Source organism: Alternaria triticimaculans, assembly GCF_023758025.1.
Source record: "Alternaria triticimaculans strain BMP 0046 chromosome Unknown scaffold_1, whole genome shotgun sequence".
Taxonomy (NCBI): domain Eukaryota; kingdom Fungi; phylum Ascomycota; class Dothideomycetes; order Pleosporales; family Pleosporaceae; genus Alternaria; species Alternaria triticimaculans.
In genome coordinates this window covers 1,479,959-1,496,635 of record NW_026055958.1, presented here as the reverse complement: position 1 = coordinate 1,496,635, position 16,677 = coordinate 1,479,959, and the positions used below count along the sequence as shown (strand labels likewise).

Sequence of the window (16,677 nt, the reverse complement as noted above, 5' to 3'; positions counted from 1 at the left end):
GGCGGTGGGGTGCAGCTTTGTTTGCGAGCGCCGTTTTGGTTTGCTCTTTTTTGTATGCTCGTTGTCGGCTGGTCCGCGATGGGTACTGCACTTCACGATTAGTAGATAGTTGAGAATGGTACTTTTTCTGTCTTCTCATGTCATCTCCAAACCATGCTTGCCTCTGATGAAGTGATTCATTATACCTACCCTTGACATCCTCGACTACACCGGACTTTGACACATCCCAGCCTGTATGCCGCTGGAGCATAGCGTGACATCCCAAGATCCCCTCGTACTTTGCCTCAAACGTCCGCGTACACCTCTAGGCTAACCCAATCTACTCCTCATCAACATTATCCAGGCTGGGGCGCCCGCTGAAGTGTTTGAACTTGATCGGCGCCGGCGACTCCCCCAAGAGACCAGAATGATGCACCGGCGGTGGTGGAAGATGAATGGGTCGAAGGCCACCAGGTAGCAAAGGCGTAGGCGGGATGACGATGTCGGGTCGAGCGGGAGAACCAACCGGGGTAGTAGAGCCGAGTATAGAATCAGCCATGGATCTGGTACTGTCGTTCCAAGATGCAGTCTCCTCCAGTACCACAGCTTCTTCACCTCCATCTACCCGGATCGAGGGCGCCATCATGTTCATGTTGCGATACGCAGCGACGCTCTCTCCCATCGTCTCATCGACGTATGCAGTCTGACTCCACAGCAGCGCTTGCCACGGCCACACGAAGCCCTCGTCTTCCCAAGGCCAGGTGTGCGTCTCAGTGTATTCCATCAACGCGAACGCAGCGAAGATCAGCATGCTCGCACACAGGAAGCCGATCTACAAGCCGTTAGTAATGTTATCCACGCAGCTTCCTTGACGTACATACCACGGCGTTGGTCAACTCTTGGGGTCTGGGGACGTGCCCGGGCTGCTCATACTCTGCAATCGCAAACAGAGTACTGGCGACAAGTGCAACGAATGCATATCTGTACTTGGCGAGAGGCGCGATGATCCTGCGATATTCTTGGCGGATGTTTTCGGGGAGGAAGAAATCTACGACTCGCGTTCTGATGCGACGTAGGAAATTGAACGTAGTGGCGGTAGCGGTAGCGGGTACGGTTGTCGAATTGGTTGTTGGAGTGGCCATCGTTGCGGGTGCGGGTGGAGAGGTGGCTGTGCGGGTCGATGTCGCGACTGCCTAGTTCGCGGTCAGTGAGATCATGCTACTCGAAAAGTCTGTGCGACGCGCTTCCCAATGCGATTTCCGGGACGTGAAAGTAAGGAAAGCGCGCACTGCCCTATTTGGGTAAGGGAGACAAACAAAGAAGACTGCGCGCATAGCAAACGCACGTCCGCGCGTTGCAGCAAACACCTGGCGGGAGAATGACCGGTCGTCTCTAGAATGATCACCGGCGGAAGGGTGCATTAGCCCAAGATGACAACATCAGAACAACTCGGACAGGTCAGACTAAACAAGTCATCCCATGATACTCACTATCGTAGTATCCGCGGCCGTCATCGAAGATGTCAGGAATCTATTCAGGGTATATCATCAATCTGCTGCCAAGTCTACAAACAACACTCACTCCTTCGGCTTGAAAACGCGATGTCTCGCCAAAAGTTGCGATATCATGAAATGCGACACGTCCTCGTCGGCCCAATATGTCATGTGACTCGCTATGCTCGCCAGCAGCGAGATATCAAAAGCCTGTTGCAATGTCAGAACCGCAAGCTACACATAGAAAAGACTTTGTTACTTACACCTTCTTGAATACTGTAGTCCACGCGACCGTTACTGTTCAGCGCCCGGACTTTGGCTTCCTCCTTCTTAAGTTTGCGACTTCGTTCTTCTAGCTCCTGCCATTCGAGGTCCTTCTCTACGTCTCGCTCGCCGTCTTCGCTTTGTTGACTTGCTCTTCGCTTTTGGAATCCAGCAAAGAGGGTTTCGATGTCCCCTTCGATGAGGGTGGGAGGGTGTTCACCATCTGTGCCCTCGGCAATGGTTTCTTGTCCAAGGCGGCGGCGACGCTCTTCGCTGATGAAGGCACTGGTAGGCTCGTTGAGTCCTGGCACGAGATTGACAGCGCTATTTGGGGCGGGTGCCGCGGCGGTGAGGGGTCGAGAGGTGCGCTGTCCTTGTGTATTGCTGCCTGCGCCTGTCATCTCGGTTCCTGATATGCCGAGACTGCGGTTGAGTAGTCCACTGGCGATACCTAGCACATGTGTTGTCAGCAGATAGCTCATAGTAACAAATATGTCAGGTAGTCAGAGGCGATCTGAACTTACCAGATCCTAGAGAAGTCCAAAAGTCTGTCACACCCTGGCCAACGCGCTGTCCGATACCAGTAAAGCCTTGCGATGCAGGCGCACCGAAGATGCCCTTTTTGGTATAAGGTAGAGGCTGAGCCTTAAGGGCTGACATCGCTGGCGATATCAACGGCTCGATGCGATAACTGATCGGATCGGTCGGATGGAAGATGTTGAAGACTTGCTTGCAGAGAGGCGAGGAAGTCGTGATGTCGAACGCATGCTCGTCTCCACCTTGTGAGAAGGGGTCATCAATCGACGTCGCAGGCGTCTTTGGTGGAACAAATCCAGTGGTAGAATTCTGCGGTCGCCCGACGATGGTACGCCCCTTGAGCATCTGAAACAGGCCAATAGGCGATCCAAGAGCATAAAAGTCCTCCACCTCAAAGTCCAGCTTCAGGCCTTCTTCGGTAGATCTTCGCTGTTTGGCCGATTGTGTGCTTGGTTTGGCTTTTGGGTCTTTTTGGATGCACAAGATATCGAACATGATGGCAGACCCGAGCGAATGCCCGACTAAGCTCACTTTGCCTTTGAAGGATGGGTTGCGCTCCTTGAATAGGCGGTAGGTGCGGTTCAGTTCGTTAACGACGATGCGAGAGATATGGCCCTTGTAAGCGGGGCTTTGATACAGCAAGATGTCAAGCGCGAGATCAGTGAGGAAATTGCGAACAGCGGGAACGCCTGCATTGTTAGTATTTGTTCCGGCTTAGGACCGGATCGCTTAACTCACCTTCAACGGTTATGTCCTCGAGATTAGGATACTCTTCATCTTCGTGGTCGAGATCGCCTAGGTCGTGTTCTTTGCGGTTGTGCTTCAAGCTTTGCTTAGGGAAGTCCAATAAGTGCCGCCAAATGATGGGGATGACTTGTATGCGGTTGTTCTTGGTCTCTGAGTCCGTTTCCGCATTCAGGGCTTGCAGATCCGGCGAAGCTGAGTAGACAGACTTGAGGGACTTGCGCAACGTGTTGACGTCGTGGATGAAATTGATAGACTCCATTCGCATCCCGAGCCGTTGTCCGATGCCATGTGTTACTAGGAGCAGATGCTCAATATCACGGTCTTGATCACTCCCATGCTGGGTTTTGTAGTCTTCCCGCATCTCCTTCTCCTCGCGCTTTCGCATCTCCTCTTCTTGTTGTTGCTCATATTCTGGTTTCGAGGATGTCATCAGTGATGAGACCTGTCGTTCGAGATTACGCCTGCGCGTTTGGGAAGGCGACATGCTTCGTTCATTTTCCGACGCTTCTCCGTCGGCGTCAGAGTCCGACTGCTTGCCGTGATCTGAACCATATGCCAGGGCGGGTGTAGCCGGTCGATCCTCCTGTTTTGCGCTCTGAGGGCCTTTCCCTGGGGTCGGTTGTTTCTTCTTTTCTTTGGGATCGGTGTATCCTCGAATGTATTTGTACCCAGCGTAATGGGCTCCTCCAGCGAAGCGCTGATACAGGGTACTGCCCATGCGCGACCACATGTCATCAGTCAACATCCAGGCTGTTGTCTCGTCTTGATAGGTAACGGTGGAGTTCAGATGTGCGCCGAACAGTCGGTGTGTGCGCGGTAAGTCGGCGGGCGCATTGGAGGTTGCAGATGCATCGCCGGAGTTGGAATCGTTGGACTGTTTTGAGGCCTCTTTCTGTAGATTGTCATATGACGACTTGGGCGTGACTGGGTTGGATGTCGAATCGCGATTCAGCCTGGCCAGCTCCTTGCGGTGGTCCTCGCCAGCACTTGGGCCCATAGAGAGCGGCCGAGCGCGGGGTTGCGAAACTGCTCGCTTCTCTTCCGGCTTCCCGAACTTCCATGGCTTGACTTTCAGGTAGCCTTCCTCGAGCTGCATGGCTAGACCTTCATCGACAGCCTCCCCATCCGGTGTGAACCACGTCCCTCGCTTCACATCGTATACCGGACCCAGCCAGTATGAAGGCGCCAGCTCGCGTGTCTCGATCTCGACATCGAACAGGTAGTCTTCGTTGACGGGCACCTTTGTGGTTTTGGGAGTAGTCGCGCTCGCTTGGGTGGGCGTCGTGGGGCTGATGATGCCCTTTCGCAGTTCGTCGGCATCGGCTTCGTCGGCAGTCTTCTGGAAGGCGGCCTCGATGGCGCGAGAGTCGCTGGCGCCGAAGGGTATCCATTTCTTGGGTTTGGGCAGGGCCGTGTCTGGGGCCATGGCATGTTTCGAGAGAGGTTTGCGCTTGGGCGTCTGCCAGAGTCAGTGCCGCAACGGAAGGCAGGAGCGCTGTGGAGATGACGGAAGCCCAAAGGTGTATATTGACTACTTACATCTATAGCATGAAACCACCTCACAGCCAGCGGAGGACAGTCCTTGGGGTACCGCTTGAGACTCAGCCTGTACCTCCGGTCAATCACATGGTCTCCTCCCTGCTGGGGAGCCAGCACTGCCGCAGCTCTATCCTTCTCCTTCTCCTGCTCAGCCTTCTTCGCCTTGTCCGCACTCCCCTCGGCCTTGGATGTCGCCGGGGGCTTGGGGGTGCCGGCGCGTGAAGGCCATGGGGATAGATTGGAGAGAAAGCCCTGCTTGTTATCCGGGGCAGCCATTCTGTCGACTGGAGGGGTGTCGCCGCCAACGCGCAGCTTGCTCAGCCAGGACTTTGCGTGGTATCGTGAAGCTTGGAAGGGTGGAGCCAGCGGCCTTGGGCGGGGCGATCGGCACAGCACGCGAAGATGGACGCGTCGAGGAAACGTGTTGGCGATGGAGAGGGACTCAGAGGGTAATGGCGGGACGAGGCATGTTATACAGTCATGGGGCGGTGGCAGGTGTCAGAAACATGGGATTGCATGGGCTTGCTGGTGTCTTGCATGTGCCTCTGATTTCAGGGCCGCAGCATGGCCGGAGCGGCTAGTTACATCACTGGCCAACGCGCGGGGCAGCCGACTGCTCTTCCATTCGCGTCGCGCGTCGACGGCATCACCACACCGCCACCCCTCAACACCATGGTCGTTCGCACCATCCACGATCTGAACGCCCGACAACTCATCGTGCGGCCGACTCTGCCTAGCCCCTCTACGGACACGGAGCGCTTTTCTCTCGCAGATGCTGGTCATCTGAAGCTAAAGCTCCAAGCTCTCGATCGCGCCATATCGAGCATACGGCCAGATAGTCCTAGCGAAGATGATACTACCAATATTGACGATGCCTGCAAAACAAACCCATCTGGAGGATCCGTCTACGTCGCTGGCTCGGAGAGTTTCTACCTCGTAGTAAAAGGCCTCACGGGGCCGCGCGCCACTGCCGATGCTTATGCTGAAGCATACAAGAACGTGCTACAAGGCAGGCCGTATGCTAACAAATACAAGCTATCCGGGTGGGAGGGGCCAACACCCACATTCTCAGAGATACGTCCTCTACTACGAGATATTGACATTGCCTGCGAAACCAACCTCGAAAGCGCCTTTGCCATACTTGAGGAAAGAGGTATGTACAGAAGGGACCACATACTCTGACTCTGCTGACATGGACTAGCCAAACCCTTTCCCTTCCTCCGACTTCCCGCTGAGCTCCGCCTCCACACATACTCGTTCCTTCTTCCCCCCGGGCCTCGCATCCTCCTTGACCCTTCACGTCAACACGTCACGCGTCCACGCCTCAACATCATGCGAACCAACAGGCAGTTACACAATGAAGTGAGGAAGCTCTTCTACGGGAGCCGAAGAATGTTCATTCAAGTGGAACCCGGCCTTATGGACAAAGAAAGCGCAATAAAATATGGCCACGGCCTCAAGTGTTTACACATGTCAACTACAATAAACCCGACTATCCTGCAGCTTCTGAAAGAGCTGGAATTTCAGTTCCGTAAAGATCCATCCGGCGGGTGTTACCCCTCAGAATCATGGATGAACCCCATGGGCCGCATATACTACATGCTCAAGCTTGAGCGTATCAGTATCACCTTCACGGAGAGTGAATTCTACCGCTTAACTGCAGCGGGGTCTACGGATCCTAAAGCTTTGGAAGTACAGCGGATTCAATACGAGAAGTTGGAGCGCTTTGGCAGATGGTTTATAAACCAGATTCCGCTGTCTGTGAACGTATCGTGGTCACGCGAAGACGCGGCAATTTTCTTTAACAGCACTGCTGTGGAGCAGCGTTTGTATCAGGCCATACAAGAAAGGGCATTGCCTGAATAGGTCACACTGTCGCGGTACCGGGACGATTTCAATACGTTCCTGGATAGACGGCCTTCGATTCGCCAATGCACAAATGCTCAACTCTATATCATACAGCATGTTGAGCGGGATGAGTGTATTGTTGCCCATATCAAAGAGAATGAGGATTGCGATCTCTTCTATGTGATGAGGAGTACCTATGCGTATGTGGTTGATGTATTGCGAGAGTCATGAGTGGCTCGTCTCGCTCTGTGTTATCGCAGTACCACTGGGTGAAGTGGATGGCAACCGAAGTATTTGCCTACATCAAGTTGTGAAGGTGAAGCAGCCTTTTCTCTTACCTGCACCGCGCTTGGTCCAAAAAGGGATAGTATCGTTCTCACCTCACTTCCTACCTCTTATATGTATACGCCACTTTATCGAACACCCTACTACTGACACCACCCGACCAGGAAAGTGGATAGCTGCGCGGCTCATGGCAATGGAAACAACCTCACCACCAGGCCACGACGAGGCTATGGGCAGCGCTCTTCCATATGCTGATAGTCGTCTAGGAAGACTACCCACAGAGCTTCTTCAGTCCGTCATCGATCATTCCTCGCACTTCCGTCTTCCCAGCATCGCATGCATAAGCCCTGAGCTGCGCGCGCTCGTCGAACGACAGCTATATCGCGATGTGGTCCTAGGCTGGGGCTTCGCGGGAGATCTATGGCCATTCTACCGGACAATCCAGTCGCGGCCGGATCTGTCCAGGAAGACCGAATATCTCGTCATCAAAGTTGTTGATCGCATGATGAGTATCGAGGTTCCCACGCTTGGTGTTGTACCACAGGGCGCGATGTTCCCCTCTACCATCCGAGCAGAAATAGAAGAAACTCGCATCGCTTGCGCTCTTATCTTCTGGCAAATGACCGAGCTCGAATTCCTCAGCTTGTCGATTGTACATGCCGACGAGGACGACGATGGCAGGCCCAGGCTAGTTCCCAAGTGCTTGAGCAAACTCATCTCCCATTTCGATACTCGCACAGCACATCTCACGACATTCCCTGGACTACAAAAGCTACAAAGCCTCAAATTCGAAGGCACTGAGTTCCACTGGGTACTCGCCAAGTCCCCAAGTCTGGAGGAGATTGTTCTCACTCGTGCCAGCCACATCCTGGCCGACGGAGACTCGTCTGCGATCAATACTGCTGTCAAATCTCTCACATTCCCGGTACAGTCTGCCGTTCTCAATCCAGCTTGTAGCCACTACGACGCCTTGTCTCCCTTCCTCGCACACTTCCCTCGCTTGGAAACTCTGCGTATGCCTTTCAACGATGCCGACGAAGGAGTAACCGGACCACATTCAAAGTTCAATCTCGATCGCGACGATCAGGGTAGCTATACTGTCTTATTCCAGAAGCTCATGTCAGTGGCGCCTGTCTTAACAAGGCTGGAACTAGACGCATCTACTCACTGCAGTGAGGAGGACACCAGCTTTCTAGACCACGTATTACCCGGAGATGGCTTCCTTATTTTCAAGGCGCTCAGGCATCTTTTGGTACCTTATCAGTGCCTCTTCGGACGAGGCGAGCCGCAATGGGCACATATCCAGCAACCGGCAGATGAGATGCTGCCACCAACTCTTGAGACCTTGAAGGTCCATTTTCCAGAGCTTGCATTCCTTGACTGGCTTACCACCTTGTCTTACTATCGGAAACAGCTTCCTGTGCTGGAGCATGTTGGTATCGCGTGTTCAAGCTGGGTTGGAGGCTCATATGTTGACTTTGCGTTTACTTCGTATCCGCACCCCGCGCTGGGCGTGCTTTCCTCGATGGACATTGAGTGGGGTATCGATGTTCCACAGTGTTGCTGGAGGCAGGCATGGGACGACTATGATCTCCGGACTTGGGATGCAGTTGCGTGGATGGATAGGACTTTTGGTCCTTCGTATCGTGGTGAGCTTTGGATGCGACGATCATAGTATGGATCTGACTAATGATGTGTGTCTAGGTACGGTGTTCAACCCCACTCCTGGTGACGACTCAGAGCTAGACTCACCGCCAGTCGTTCTCAAAGAGCAAGCAGATAGTGGAAGTGCAGTTGAAGTCAATCCTGATGCTCAATACACCGCCGCCGAACTAGCTATCCTGTGGGAAGCAAGCACTACCGTGCTCTACGAATGATAGAGGCGTCGGCTCAACTCGATCGATCCTGGGGTTTCACTCAAGTAGCGTCAGCAGCGTTCATTGAAAGCGTGGCAAGGCTTGTTGCGGAGGCATTTGCACGTGGCTATAGGCCAACATGTCGAGGGGAGACACTGAGATATCTCAAAAGCATGAACATGGCATTTTACTATCCCAGCAGTGACAGTGTGAAGGAAACTGTGTTAAGTCTCGTGATATGTTCCCTCATAGCGTATTTTGCGGAGGTTCTCCTCTTAGGCATGTTGTGAGGCGAAGCCACTGTGAAGTCGCTGCATTCACACTACTCCGGTGGCGACGTTCCAGCTGTGTTCTCTCAATGCTCGTACCCTTTTTGAACCCTTCAAATTTCACCCTCCAAAGCTATTCAGACTTTTCCCTTCTCTCCACAGAAAGTGTTGATCAACCGGATCACCACAATCACGACATTGACTCAACCCATCCATACTCACCAACGTATTCCAGCATATCCACAGCTATGGCATCTCCACAGCAAGATCCAAAGGCTCTCTCCGAGGAGCTCAAGACCCTCGATATAGCCACAGCAGCTACGACGTCTTCAAACCCAGGCCTAGAAGCGCTACCCGTCGAGCTCATGACATTAGTAACGCAAAGCACAGACGCCAAAGGCAAGGCCATTCTTTCTGGCGACGACCTGTGCAATCTCCGCTCTACGAGCCGGCGCATAAAAGAAACGTCATATGACGGTTGGACAAAACGCTGTTTCTCTACGCGAAAACATATGCTGTCCCGCGCCAGTCTCCAATGCCTTCTGAGCATCTCCACCGATCCTGTTTTCAGAAATTACGTTGAGGAAGTGGCTATCGGACCTGAGCACGTGAACGGATACATGGCTTTTTGGAAGCTAAAGAATTGTAGATCTAGAGATCAGGAGGAAGACTGGCCCAGGACGTATGGGCCAAAGCACGAAAAGCTTGTTAAAGAGCAGGAATAGTTCGATGCCAGCGACGAAGCAGTGGAGATGTTGAAGTCGGCACTGCGAGGTTTCCCGAACTTGAAGCATGTACGCATTGACTCTTACCCGAAAGACTCTTACCCGAAGAAAGACGATGATGCTGCTGCCTGGACTGAGGCTTGGGGCTCGAAGCGCATCCTCCGCGAAATGGGCTGGGGAGCCTGCGGATATTGGGCTAGCCCTCAATGGGCACTTCGCAACGAAGGAGACTCCTGCCGCGGTAAACTACATGGCCACATCGCCAAAGTGCTCTCGGCGCTGCGAGGTATCGAAGATCGCAAAGACTGGACTCTGGAAGTCGCACTGAATACGATGGTATTGCGTTACGAGAAACAACCGTTCGATATCTCACCTGGCTCCGATTGGACACGTGTTCAGCACCGTGTTACACAATTGAAGTTCATCCGGACATTCGAAGTCTTTGAGAAGTGGTGGATCATGGGGTTGCTGCAGTCCGTCAGCGGTAATCTCAGGTCGCTTACGTTGTGTAGCGAGAATGTGCCCACCTTCCTTCGATGGACCCAGTTCCCTACTCTCACGCACCTCGACATCCGTAGTAGTCCGATAGCATCACCTCTTTTCAAGAGGGTTCTGTTCAAGCACCGAAAAACCCTGCAGAGCCTTCACCTTTGTGGCGCGAATCTGTATGGTTGGTTTGACGACGAAGATGCGTTTGAGCCCTCCGACTTTGCGGATGTCGAAGATTCTGATTCCGACGAGGATGGAGTGGTTCAAGTGGTCAATGGACGAAAGCTGAAACCGGGACTCGTCGAGCTAAAAGATGCAACTTGGTTTACAATCTTCAAGCAGTTGACGATGTCTCCTTGCCTGACAAGCGTTCGATTCGCCAGACTCTCTCAATACCACTCCCGTTTCAACAATATATACCAACCCGGCAGGTACACCACCGATAATGTAGCTGAGCATCTCACCGGCGGCTTCTCGCTTTCAGCTGAAGGAGATGAGGTAGTAAAGAGCCTCGATCGCGCTGTGAAAGAGCGCATCACCGTTGAAATGTCAGACAGACATACAAGCGACAAGGTTTGGTTCTCCGATGGGTGCTCGGAGGACTGGGATGCTTAGACTAGACCGCGGCAGGGAAATGGCGTGAGGCATGCCAAGGCGTGGGATATCCAAGAGACCCATCTCTTGCGTGCTTGTCTGAATCGTGGTAGAAGTGGGGTAAGCCCACTTTTATGCGCATGTAGTTGAGTTGAGGCCATTACGGCTGTCAAATGGATGCAAATTTTCCCTGGTACATGATATCTCCATGACGGCAATTGAAGTTATTGTGCTCACAGTGTACCGGATTCTGCCTTCGTGATACCATGGCAAAGCAACTGAGCACGTTATAAACGCAAGTATTACGACCGATCTAGCTTGCGACTAGAACCTTCCGTAATCAAGATGGAAGGTGTGGAGTAAGCGGACCTTGGTGCTTGTTGCAGGAATGATTGTTGAGTCTCGTGACCCGCGACGGAAAGCTCGGCGCTGCAGTCAAGCCACCGGTGACAGATAAGAGCGACAAGAGGCTGGCTTGGGCCCGTCTCAGTGGGGATATCCAGGCGAAATACGCCTTGTCATGTTGGTGTTAAGCTTCGCCGTTAGCATGCGGCGTGACGACCTCAGCAGGTTCCACGGAGGACGCTCGGAAAGGTGTTGGGCGCCTGGAGCGATACGAGAGAATCGAGGCTTGGCGCAAGGGTGTCCGTGAAGGTAAGTGGCTTGAGCATCTGTAGTCGATGGCAGCGTGCTTGGAATCTGGCGCAAAATGACGTTGGTGTTGTGGCTTCGGTACGGAAGTCGGCACAATTACGCCTGCGCCGAGAAATTAGCACGGCTAGGCGGATCGTAGGCGAGCGGGATGCTTGGCTGGGACCGAACAGCTCGCCACCTCTTTTCACTCATCCCCGCTCGCAGTGCTGGTGAACGGGTGTTACCAACCCCGCTGTCGTCATGCCCGGCACTACTCACAGCACTTTGGGATGGCATCTGCCGCTCAATCGTCTCAACGTTACTCGATGATGCTGTTGTGCAGTGTGGTAAAAGGCAGATAGGGTCAGATGTGCCATCCAGTATATCCAGAGGCCTGACAACCAAACGTTTGCGGACATGCATGCATCTCTTTGTTGACGAGTGCCGACCGTTACCGACGATGACGTTCCCTGCACCGGTCCCAAGATAGTCACCATCACGCCAAGCTCTCGATATCGCACGGTTCTTGGCTGCTCTCATGGTGTGTGCACCCGCGTGCCAACTTGCTTGTTTAAAGTCTGCCATGTCCCCGGATCTAGATCTTTTGTCTGCATCCCATTCACTTCTTAGCACCAGAAATCACTCACTATGGGCAAGAAGGCACCGTCTCTCGAGGGCCACAAGTCCGGCCAGGCTAACGAGCCTCTCTCCAAACCCGCACATGCCCTCCCATGGAAGGACGTCGTCGCCGAGATCAAGTGTAACGACGAAGACGGTCTGACTACTGCGGAAGCAAAGTCGAGACATGAGAAGTACGGCAACAACGATCTGGGCGACGATGGAGGTGTATCACCAGGCAAGATTCTGCTAAGGCAGGTCGCCAACGCAATGACATTGGTATGTTACCTCAATGAGCACACAATGTAACAATCCTAACAAATTCCAGATCTTGATCGCTGCAATGGCTGTGTCCTTCGCTATTCAATCGTGGATTGAGGGTGGTGTAGTAACCGCCATCATTCTGCTCAACGTTATCATCGGTTTCGTCCAAGAGTTCAATGCTGAAAAGACAATGGACTCGCTTCGATCACTCTCTTCGCCAACAGCCACCGCTGCGCGAGACGGAAAGACTGTTACTGTGCCAACCATTGAGGTTGTTCCCGGTGATTTGATTGAGCTAAAGACAGGTGACACTGTCCCTGCTGACATCCGGTACGTTGAATTGCGCTAAACTAGTTTGTTCGTCACTGACTCGCATCCAGTATCATCGAAGCCCTAAACTTTGAAACCGACGAGGCTCTACTTACTGGCGAATCCCTCCCAGTCAACAAAGATGGCGATGCCGTTTTCGACGAGGACACCGGCCCTGGTGACCGCCTCAATGTCGCCTACAGCTCCTCGACCGTTACCAAGGGACGCGCCCGTGGTGTCGTCTTTGCTACTGGAATGTACACTGAGATCGGTTCCATCGCCATGTCTCTTCGACAGAAGGGTTCCCGCGTCCGCGAAGTCAAGCGCAAGCCTGATGGCAAAGCCAAACCTCATCGCTACGCCCAGGCATGGTCTTTGACTGCTGCCGATGCCGTCGGCCACTTCCTTGGTGTCAACGTCGGTACTCCCCTGCAGAAGAAGCTCGCTCGTCTCGCCATCCTCCTTTTCGGTGTCGCCGTCGTCTGCGCAATCATCGTTTTGGCCGCCAACAGCTTCTCCAACAACAGCGAGGTCATCATCTACGCCGTAGCCACTGGTCTCAGTATGATTCCCGCCTCCCTTACCGTCGTCTTGACCATCACAATGGCCGCCGGCACAAAGCGCATGGTGCAGCGTCACGTCATTGTTCGCAACCTGAAGTCGCTCGAGGCTCTTGGTGGTGTCACTGATATTTGCTCCGACAAGACTGGTACTCTCACACAAGGAAAGATGGTTGCAAAGAAGGCATGGATCCCTGCTAAGGGCACATACTCCGTTGGCCAGTCCGACGAGCCACACAACCCCACCGTTGGCGCCCTGATGTTCAACCCCAAACAGCCACGCCATATCGACCCTGATGTTGACGAGAAGACAGAGACATGGGAGGAGCTTCTACAGGACAACGAGCACCTGGTCGACTACCTCAAGGTTGCTTCGCTCGCCAACCTGGCCCATGTTCATCAGACTGACGAAGGTCAATGGAACGCACGAGGTGACCCAACGGAGATCGCTATCCAAGTCTTTGCCTCTCGCTTCAAGTGGAACCGTCTCGAACACACCGGTGGTGACACACCTGCCTGGAAGCAGCTTGCCGAGTTCCCCTTCGACTCCGATGTCAAGAAGATGTCCGTTATCTTTGAGGAAACCGCTAGCTCTAAGAAATACGTATTCACCAAGGGTGCTGTTGAGCGTGTCATTTACTCCTGCACTCGCGTATTCAACGATGAGAGCGAATCTGGTGTTGACCTTGACGACGACTACCGCGAAGAGATCTTGGCTAACATGGAATCCTTGGCTTCCATGGGTCTGCGTGTTTTGGCGCTCGCAAGCAAGGAGTACGATGGCCCATCACCTGAGAAGGGTCAGGACCTTGACCGCGAGAGTATCGAGAATGGCTTGATCTTCCGCGGTCTTGTTGGACTGTACGACCCACCCCGCCCCGAGACTGCCGGCTCCGTTCGCCAATGCCAGAAGGCTGGTATCGAAGTCCACATGCTCACTGGTGATCACCCTGGTACCGCTCGCGCAATCGCCATTGAAGTCGGTATTGTGCCATCGAACATGAACACTCTTCCCAAGGAAACCGCAGATGCCATGGTCATGACTGCATCGCAGTTCGACAAGCTCTCCGACGACGAAATCGACGCTCTTCCCCTACTTCCTCTGGTCATTGCCCGCTGCGCCCCGAACACCAAGGTCCGCATGATCGACGCCCTTCACCGACGCAAGGCCTTCACTGGTATGACTGGTGACGGTGTGAACGACTCCCCGTCCCTTAAGCGCTCAGATGTTGGTATCGGTATGGGAACTGGATCCGATGTTGCCAAAGACGCTTCCGACATTGTTTTGACCGATGACAACTTCGCCTCTATCCTGAACGCTATCGAGGAGGGTCGCCGCATGTTTGACAATATCCAAAAGTTCATTCTCCATCTACTCGCTCAGAACATTGCGCAAGCCTGCGTTCTGCTCATTGGTCTCGCATTCAAGGATGAGAGCGGACTCTCAGTCTTCCCAGTGTCTCCCGTCGAAGTCATGTGGATCATCATGATTACCTCCTCTCTTCCCGACATGGGTCTCGGTTTCGAGGTCGCTGCACCAGACATTCTCACTCGCCCACCTCAAAATGTAAGTTTCCCTTGCTGTGACTGACTCTTTGCATTTATGCTAACAAATCGCAGCTCAAGCGCGGTGTTTTCACCATCGAGGTCATCCTCGACATGTTCGTTTACGGTCTTTGGATTGCCGCTCTCTGTCTCGGCGCGTTCTCCCTGGTCATGTTTGGCTTCGGAGATGGCAACCTCGGAAACGGCTGCAACGAATCGTTCAACGACACTTGCGACACCGTCTTCCGCGCTCGTGCGACTACTTTCGCCTGCCTTACCTGGTTCTCCGTCTTCCTGGCATGGCAAATGTTGGACATGCGCCGCTCGTTCTTCATGATGCAGCCCAACTCCAAGAAGTACTTCACGCAATGGGCCATTGACGTCTGGCGCAACAAGTTCCTCTTCTTCTCCATCGTCTTCGCTTTCGTCACCATCTTCCCTGTCCTGTACATTCCCGTCATCAATGACACCGTCTTCAGGCACAAGGGTATCAGCTGGGAATGGGCGATCGTCTTCGTCGCTACATTCCTGTTCTTCCTCGGCATCGAGTCCTGGAAGTGGGGCAAGCGCGTGTACTTCAGGAAGCGCGATGCTAAGAATGGCGTTGCCAGGAGGGGCTCCGTCGACCTGGAGTCGCGCGTGTTTGAGCGATACCTCAGCACAGCTATCAGCACTGACGGCGAGGATGGCGAGAAGAAGTCGAGTGCATGAGCAAAGAAATGACACGAAGAAGTATGATATCTTTCGAGTAATCTCTTTGAGAGCTCTTAATGTTTAGGGCCAGGCTTGGTCCTGGATAAGGCGTTTGAAGTTGTTTGCATAGCACGCGATTGCGATACCTCTTGCCATCATGGCTGCGATGAAAAGGCAGTTATAGTCATACAGCATGTACATAGTAATCTAGATACCACAACGAACTGAACAACGAAGTTTTACCATCCACATCTACATTTTCACATTTGCCTGCATTTGATACTGACATCCAATTAGATCTTCAAGCGTATCGTCACTGCAGCAGCACCTAACATGCACCTCGACGCGAGTCCAGCCCATCCACACCACCACATACCCAACCACCCAAACTATAATCCAAAGGAATTGCAGTCAAACTATCACGAGACGAGCGCGACCACAAATCCGCCTCGGCACGAGTCACTTACAGTCCTCCAGGCGTCCTTCTCTCAAAGTCTGTTCGGAGGCTTGCGCAACACGCAGCCCGCCCGACCCACAATATCCCCACAGCCTGCCCACTCCGCCATGCCATGCCAAACCTTTCCGCTCCACTCACACCAAGACCGAGACAGTGCGTCCTGCCTCGGCGCCTAGACCGCACCAAGGATTTAGCGCGTTGGTGGAGTACGTCAGCCCAGGGATGCAGTCACTACAGTAGTCTTGGAAATGGCCTGAGCTGGACGAAAAAGGTCGTGCCGATGAGCGGCTGGAGGATCGTGAGGCGTGCGTATTGGGGAAACACAGGCTGGGACTCTGTTGGAGATTGAGATTGTAGCACTGTGCGAACGGCGATGTTGGGAACGATAGGCTTTATTGCTTGATCTTGCTTTTTCCTGTTTCCCGCTGTCCTCATGTCTGCGCTCTGCATCATCGTTCGCTACCAACCCCGGTACCGCTGACGCTGCAAACCAGCCGTGGAAGCGTTCAGCCCAACCAACCCGACCAGTTCACACACATGCAACATCCTACAAGTCTATCGGACCGTGATAAGGATGGATAAGCTGCAGCTCGGCGTTTTTCAGCCGTCGCCATCACGCATCTAGAACGCCGAGCCAAGCTTCCTTGAGCGTAATCAAGAAGTGGCGAAAAAAGACGTGGCTGTGGAGGCTGAGCGCGTGGGTGAAGGTGTCATAGGAACGCGCGACAGCGCTCGGGTAAGTGGGCCTCCGGGGTAAGATGGGGGTTGCTAACAAGTGTTAAGAAGTGAGCGCTACGCACATCCTGTTTGCGTGATCTTGAAACCTTGTGTACGGCCGCGGAAACACATCATTCCATCACATCGAAATCACGACACGGACGGACGCACACGATAGACGCAAGGACGTGCGATTTGTACGCGCAATCGTCCTCGCTGGTTTTGCCGGTATACCCGCGCTGTTCTTCCGTCGTTC

General features: G+C 53.5%; 5 protein-coding genes across 5 annotated transcripts; 3 read left to right on the top strand and 2 right to left on the bottom strand.

Annotated features, from left to right (window-relative positions):
- Positions 1-319: 319 nt before the first annotated feature.
- J4E78_000504 (uncharacterized protein) lies at positions 320-1,121 on the bottom strand (the record flags this gene model as incomplete). The annotated part of the gene is made up of 2 exons (XM_049361167.1): positions 320-811; positions 861-1,121. The coding sequence occupies 2 exons, from the start codon at positions 1,119-1,121 to the stop codon at positions 320-322; spliced, it is 753 nt and encodes a 250-aa protein (XP_049226450.1).
- Positions 1,122-1,556: 435 nt separating this feature from the next.
- Positions 1,557-4,835, bottom strand: J4E78_000503 (uncharacterized protein; the record flags this gene model as incomplete). The annotated part of the gene is made up of 5 exons (XM_049361166.1): positions 1,557-1,682; positions 1,736-2,187; positions 2,261-2,962; positions 3,012-4,479; positions 4,560-4,835. 5 exons carry the CDS (start codon positions 4,833-4,835, stop codon positions 1,557-1,559), a joined length of 3,024 nt encoding a protein of 1,007 aa, XP_049226449.1.
- A 396-nt stretch (positions 4,836-5,231) lies between these two features.
- J4E78_000502 (uncharacterized protein) lies at positions 5,232-8,569 on the top strand (the record flags this gene model as incomplete). Its single annotated transcript, XM_049361165.1, has 4 exons — positions 5,232-5,712; positions 5,761-6,384; positions 6,857-8,341; positions 8,397-8,569. The coding sequence occupies 4 exons, from the start codon at positions 5,232-5,234 to the stop codon at positions 8,567-8,569; spliced, it is 2,763 nt and encodes a 920-aa protein (XP_049226448.1).
- Positions 8,570-9,065: 496 nt separating this feature from the next.
- Positions 9,066-10,646, top strand: J4E78_000501 (uncharacterized protein; the record flags this gene model as incomplete). The annotated part of the gene is made up of 2 exons (XM_049361164.1): positions 9,066-9,244; positions 9,554-10,646. The coding sequence occupies 2 exons, from the start codon at positions 9,066-9,068 to the stop codon at positions 10,644-10,646; spliced, it is 1,272 nt and encodes a 423-aa protein (XP_049226447.1).
- A 1,260-nt stretch (positions 10,647-11,906) lies between these two features.
- On the top strand, positions 11,907-15,265 carry J4E78_000500 (uncharacterized protein; the record flags this gene model as incomplete). The annotated part of the gene is made up of 4 exons (XM_049361163.1): positions 11,907-12,155; positions 12,205-12,470; positions 12,521-14,576; positions 14,630-15,265. The coding sequence occupies 4 exons, from the start codon at positions 11,907-11,909 to the stop codon at positions 15,263-15,265; spliced, it is 3,207 nt and encodes a 1,068-aa protein (XP_049226446.1).
- Between the last annotated feature and the right edge of the window lie 1,412 nt (positions 15,266-16,677).